The 7,268-nt window shown below is 39.7% G+C and overlaps 1 protein-coding gene across 1 annotated transcript in view; it reads left to right on the top strand.

The window, feature by feature from the left end:
* The first annotated feature begins 4,368 nt into the window (after nucleotides 1-4,368).
* LOC135544429 (A disintegrin and metalloproteinase with thrombospondin motifs 12-like) overlaps nucleotides 4,369-7,268 on the top strand; it is a 57,932-nt gene continuing 55,032 nt past the window's right edge. Inside the window, exons 1-2 of the mRNA XM_064972031.1 lie at nucleotides 4,369-4,669; nucleotides 4,986-5,347. Of these exons, the coding sequence (XP_064828103.1) occupies nucleotides 4,555-4,669; nucleotides 4,986-5,347 (477 nt within the window). The 5' untranslated portion in view covers nucleotides 4,369-4,554. The remainder of the gene's footprint in view (nucleotides 4,670-4,985; nucleotides 5,348-7,268) is intronic.

Raw genomic sequence — 7,268 nt, 5'->3', positions numbered from 1 at the left:
TGTCAGATATCGTTTCCCAAAACCAATCTGTACTTTCTGCAAAAAAAAGTCCCACCTGTCTCAAAAAATTTGCTCTCTGCGAAATGCAGCTTGTTCCAAATCTTCCAACAGGGCAAGATCAGGCACCTCTCATTCGATTTCCCATTATCTCAGTCTTTTATAGTATTTACACAATGGTTTCACTTTCACACCTGCCCTGTAATTTAACAAATGACTGTACATTATATGGATTATTATCGTAAAAATTCACTGATTGGGAATACAAGTAAATCGGAACATTATTAAATTATTAGGCCTACTCTCACAATTTCACACATTTTCAAAATATATTTTCCCTATTCTATAGTTGACAAGCAGTTCCTTCATTCCACCACTTGGTACTGTGTGTACACATGGTACACACAGGGGCGGCAGGGTAGCCTAGTGGTTAGAGCATTGGACTTGTAACTGAAAGGTTGTGAGTTCAAATCCCCGAGCTGACAAGGTACAAATCTGTCGTTCTCCCCCTGAACAGGCAGTTAACCCAGGCCATCATTGAAAATAAGAATTTGTTCTTAACTGACTTGCCTGGTTAAATAAAGGTAAAAAAAAAATTTAAAAGTCTGTACGTACACACTCAAGTAAACATTTATATTGATAAATCCAAAGCCTACGGATAACAACGGATGACAAGATGAATGTCTCTCTGCCCTAACAATGGGAGTCATTGTCCACAAAGCGGCACAGCAGGCTGTCTAGCTCCCGCCTATCCTTTCTTTGGATTGGTGGATACATCTCATTATTGTGATAATTGTTTGGATGAGGGTTGTTGACGCCAACCGACTGTATTCGATGGAGGGAGAGGCTAAGCTACTAGCCTCATGGCATGAATATGCATAGCCATCTTGAGACGACTCTGATATAAAGGGGTTTTTCTCAAAGTTTCTGGGATGTCATGTGTCCTACTTACAGTATGTTAGTACACTTGTAACAACTTAAGCATTACGAAACTTCTATTCGATCAAATAAACCTAAAGTAGCAAATAAGCCCAACACTTTTATGTTGACCAAATTCAACACTCTCATTGACCTCCATACAAAAACTCCTTGCTTGGTTGGTGAAACAACAAAAACGCTGGAGAGAGACAGATTTTCCCCCGAGTTGGGCCTCTCTCTTCCTCTCTGATAAATCTCACGCTTTGCATTGAAATGAGCTCATGCATGGCTTACACACAGATTTGTGCCTATGCATGTTTGATAAATGAAGCCCCAGAAGAGTTATTACTGTAAATCCTTGTAATATTGTATCAGTTAATATTTGTTTATGTGTCAATTAATCCTGAAAGGGATGGGTCACTAACTGCCGATTTGACACAAAAATAAAATGTAATTCATTCATTAATTTAACACACACACACTTCTACACTTTTTACAGTCTGTTTCACAATAAACAGCAGCTTTTTGGAGGTCTGTTTGGGAAACAGCTCTCAGTCGATAATTTAAAAAATACTGTGATCATAATCCTGATTTAAGAAATATTTTGGCATAAACCAGGGCCATATATTTAGATATATTGCTGTAGGATAAAACAGATACATATATTTAGATATATTGATATATGTCACACCCTGACCTTAGAGATCCTTATTTATTCTCTATGTTTGGTTAGGTCAGGGTGTGACTCGGGTGGGAATATCTATGTTTTCTATTTCTTTGTTGGTTTTGCCAAGTGTGGTTCCCAATCAGAGGTAGCTGTCTATTGTTGTCTCTGATTGGGGATCATACACTATATAAGTTGTGATTTTCCGTTTGGGTTTTGTTGGGGTGTTATTTTCTGTTTAGTGTCTGTCTGTGCCTGACGGAACTGTTCGTTTTCGTTTTTGGTTTTGTTATTTTTGTTTGAGTGTTTCTTGAAAATAAATATCATGAACACTTTCCACGCTGCGCTTTGGTCCACTCTTCCTTCCTTCCACCGACGACGAGTGTTACACTATAGGATAAGACAGATACATATATTTAGATATATTGCTATAGGATAAGACAGATACATATATTTAGATATATTGCTATAGGATAACAGATACATATATTTAGATATATTGCTATAGGATAACAGATACATATATTTCGATATATTGCTATAGGATAACAGATGCATATATTTAGATACATTTCTATGGGATAAGACAGAATCTGGTGCCTTGGCAGAGGATCAAGTTTCAATTGAATTCCAAGTATGGCTTCCATTTAGGTCGTTACAGTACAAGAGACTCCATGGACATAAAACAATAATGGTTTTCATTGAAAGCAGCCTAAACACATACAAGTATTTGTTTAGGCAAGCAATTGATCATAGGTTATTTAGTCTAAAGTTTAAACAACATATCAAACCAACAAATTCACCAAGTTGGCCCCTTGCCCCAACTCAATTTATAATCAGTCAAACTAGATATTGAATGTATTGAACCTGCAAGTAAGCCTTTCAGTGTGCTTTACCATGTGTATCCTGTGCCTATGAGAAAAGTCATAATCAGCAGGACATTACAAAACAGTAATGCCACACCATCTCTCTTTGATGTGTATAATAGATTATATATCTCTATTGCCCAGCTTTGAGTATGTGGGTGTGGTAGGCTACCACTCCACTACTTACCAGGACTGAAATAGCTGGAGGTTGCTATTTCTGTCATTACATAAACGTCTCAATAAAATTGCTTTATTACTACAGATGTATATTTGTTTAGTGGCTGTTGTGGACTGGAATCCCCCAGTGGTTTACTGAGAGGTGTGTGTGTGTGTGTGTGTGTGTGTGTGTGTGTGTGTGTGTGTGTGTGTGTGTGTGTGTGTGTGTGTGTGTGTGTGTGTGTGTGTGTGTGTGTGTGTGCGTGCGTGCGTGCGTGCGTGCGTGCGTGCGTGCGTGCGTGCGTGCGTGCAGTGTGTGTGTGTGTGTGTGTGTGTGTGTGTGTGTGTGTGTGTATGCATGCATGCATGCGGAGGAGACACACAAACACTCCACCCCCACCCCACACTCCTCCAGACAGACCCATAAATTTAACAATTAACAGGGCTTCTTGCTCGACAAACAGGTGAGTATGTTGGGAATGTAGCACATCCCACTGTGTAGTCTGGGCCAGGACGTATCAATTTGCATAAAACACCACTCTGACTCTTGATTGGGTGGAGGAGTAGCTCTCAAATTAAACTCTGCAGAGACTTAACAGCAAAGCATACTGAGAATGAAAAGGGAAGCAATTATACACAGTTATAATACAAATTATAGGCCTACTAAGACATCGAATTCAAATGAAATATTGAATAAACAGTTTAGAGCGTGAAGTTTGCAGCGGTTACTTTCTAAAAGATAACCCATTCATAGACTAACTACCTTTAGTGCCAATTGATGAAGGTATCTTCTGGCGGGGGAGTTTTGTTAATTAAGAGCACCGACGCTCGTTCTGAACGTTAAAATGCATCGCTTGCGGTATGGTTTTGGAAACATAAGGAACGTATCTTTAATATCAGTAAGAAATAATAATAATACAAATAAAAATAAAGGTTAAATTACTACACACCTTTATAGGGTTAAGGTTCCCACGCGGTCATTTTTCCATGTTACAGCACTTGTTTACAGAAAAACTGACGTAATACAGAGGTGTAACTTTGCTAATTAGCTATCTGCGTCTCAGAACAAATGTTGTCACTGAAAAATACTGTTGGTTGCAACTGTGTTAAAACCGAGACAGATTTTGGCATTTTGTGAAGTTATTTTAAAGTGGTATTTAAGTAGAGGGCTTTATGTTTCTAGAACCATATCGCAATTGTGAATCTATTCACGTTTAGATGGACTATTTGGCTGTTTTGGTTTCCAGGGCCATTTCGCCTCTCAACAGAACATGTAAGGTCCTAGGACTATAAGGAGGAATGTTAGGCTACTGTAGTACATTATTAGACTAGGGAGAAGATGGCATAGTCCAGTGATAGGAAACTAGATTCAGTCACAGGACGATTTTTGTCTGAGCGCATGGTCAGAGGGCTGGAACATATTTATAGAAATTTGCAGCAAATTGACCACAAGTAAACCCAAAATGAGATTGTATTTGAAAATAACATAAACATTTCATAACTTGATTACATTGAGACATGATCACGTAAGTCTCTCTTTTTATTCGTAGGAATACTTGTAACTACAGATTTACTAAATTATTGGTGAAAAACAAAATCAATATTAGGACGGTTTTGGCCCGGGGCCGCCTGTGGCCTATTCTGTTTGAATTATCTCCCACTGCGTCGCAGCTGCAAACCACACTGCTCCTGCTCCCCTCTCGCCCATGGAAAGAAATTAGACACTATCCTCACAACACTCCTCCCCTCCCTCTCAAACTTGGAGCTTTCTCCCACTTTTACCATGTTCTTCTGTAGCCTATACCCGGTCTTCTTCGATGCAGCCTATGTTTTCCTCCTTATCATGGCTGGCTGTTGATGGAACAAACAGGTCGCTGGACCACCTCTAAAGCACAATCGAAACATCAATGCCAGTGAATTGTTTTCAATCTCTTGATTTTGGTTAGATGAAATATGCGATGTCCGCGTGTGAGCCGGGTTCTTTTTCTGCTACATTCTGTTTTGTTTTTGTCTGCCAGCCATGTCGAGTTCTCGCTGCCTGGTAGCCTCTCTCCAGACGAAGAACAAGGTCAGTGTGTCTCAGTTGTTACAACTAGCCAAGGCTATAATTACTGCAACAATGTTGCGATTTTATTGTTGCAATTTCACTTACATGCATAGATTCAATGCAACAAACAGCACACATCGTAGTTAGCCATTACAAGGTTAGTGCATGCATTTGTGCATAATTTTAGCCAAGTGGCAGGTTGATCAATTAATTTATAATTTGATAAATGATTAACTGATTGATCTGGAAATTATAATTTAAGTATTGGAACAATTCAGTGTAGTGGTTATTTGTATCCAACTGGCCTAATGTTATTACTTTTCCATGTTATCCTCAGGTCGCTTTCTCCAGTCCCAGTCGGATGTGTCCATGGTTCATCCAGTCAAAGTTGACAGCGATGGACAGTTTCTCTCCCACTCTCTAGCACACCGCTTTGAGCGCGTGCGGCACAAGCGAGACTTGGGGCCGTTGGAGGGACGCGTTTATTATAAAGTGACCTACAAAGGTCGCAATTTGTTTTTTAATCTGACAGTCAACAACTATTTGGTGTCAAACAAATATGTTCTGGAGTGGCGGAACGGAAGTCTGAACCGGACTGAGCACCGTACCACAGGGGAGAATGCGTGCCACCTGATCGGCACCGTGACGGATCCTACTAATGCGCGCGGGACAGCCGCCATCAGCACCTGTGAAGGCTTGGTAAGAAACCAGGATACTGACCATGATTGGAATTTAACCCCATGTCATCTTTAATTATTTTAACTGGTTTTAAGACATATCCATACAGTATACGTCTCGCCAATGTCTGCACGATGTAACATGATACATCGCGCTGATGTAAAATAAGCGTGACATAAATACAAATAAAATGTAGTATGGAGAAAGTTTGCACATTGGCAAGATGTCACCGAGGTGTCGGCATTAGATAACATTTGCCCTTCAAGCGCGGTTTGGAGGATGCATGTCAAAGCTGTTAAATTATACTGGCAATAATGAAAAACAATAAGCTTTATATTTTAGTAATTTAGCCGACCCAACTTACTAGTGAGCGCATACATTTTTGTATATTTCATACTTATCCCCGTGGAAACGAACCCACAAGCACCATGCTCTAACAACTGAGCTACATGCGACTATACTAGACTATACCTGATTTTGTTTGGGAGGAAAACTGAAGAGAGAAGATTCAAGTTTATTAGGCTATTGCTATACCATGTTAAAACTCTTAAGGATCCGCCCCTTTTTTTCAATCTTCGCCTGAAATGACATACTCAAATCTAACTGCCTGTAGCTCAGGCCCTGAAGCAAGGATATGCATATTATTGGTACCATTTGAAAGGAAACACTTTGAAGTTTGTGGAAATGTGAAATGAATGTAGGAGAATATAACACAATAGATCTGGTAAAATATAATACAAAGAAAAAACCAACTGCTCTTTTGTGACACTTGTCCCCAGTCAGCGTGCACACTTTTGGCAGAGGTATCAAAATGTATAGGGAATATATCGTTTAGAGAGCGTTTTTGCACAGTGGCAAGACAACACCCGAGACATTCGAATAGAATGTTGATGCCTGGCCGACATATAAACATCTGCAAGACATCTTGTCAATGTGCTAATGCTCTCCATACTACAGCTTCCCGATGTATCATGTATACATCGTTACTACTTTGGGCAGACGTACAATACCAGTCAAAAATTTGGACACACCTACTCATTCAAGGGTTTTTCTTTATTTTTACTATTTTCTACATTGTAGAATAATAGTGAAGACATCAAATATATGAAATAACACATATGGAATCATGTAGTAACCAAAAAAATGTTAAACAAATCTAAATATATTTGAGATTCTTCAAAGTAGCCAACCTTTGCCTCGATGACAGCTTTGAACATTCTTAGCATTCTCTCAACAAGCTTCATGAGATAGTCACCTGGAATGCTTTTCCAACTGTCTTGAAGGAGTTCCCACATATTCTGAGCACTTTTTGGATACTTTTCCTTCACTCTGCAGTTCAACTTGTCAGGACCCGGTTTTGAACCTGGGTCTCCGGAGTGAGAAACAGTCACTTAACCAACTGAGCCACGAATAGACAGCAAAACCCAGAAGATGAGGCAGACACAGCAGTACTTAAGACGGTGTATTTAATAAAGAAAAAATCCTAAAATACAAAAAATGGCAAATCCAAAAGGTGGTAGGTAAAACACAAAAAGACCTCAAAAGAAACTCACCAAAAATAAACAAAAACAAAAAAAACAGAATACCACAAGAACGTCACCCGGAATCGACAAGAGCACACAGAACACTAGGGCAGGGTGCTAACATACAAACACAGAGCACAGAACTGAGGGAAACAAAGGGTTTAAATACAATCAGGGGAAACGAGACACAGGTGCAAATAATAATGGGGATCAAGGGAAAACATAGGGACAAAAAGCACAATGGGGGCATCTACTGACCAAAACCCGGAACAACCCTGGCCAAATCCTGACACAACTCATATCAAAACATCTCAACTGGGATGAAGTTGGGTGACTGTGGAGGCCAGGTCATCTGATGAAGCGCTCTATCACTCTCCTTCTTGGTCAAATAACCCTTACACAGCCTGGAGGTGTGTTTT

This window comes from Oncorhynchus masou, chromosome 1 (genome assembly GCF_036934945.1).
Source record: "Oncorhynchus masou masou isolate Uvic2021 chromosome 1, UVic_Omas_1.1, whole genome shotgun sequence".
Classification (NCBI taxonomy): domain Eukaryota; kingdom Metazoa; phylum Chordata; class Actinopteri; order Salmoniformes; family Salmonidae; genus Oncorhynchus; species Oncorhynchus masou.
Note: the sequence above shows the minus strand (reverse complement) of the source record. Positions and strands in the feature narration are given on the sequence as shown.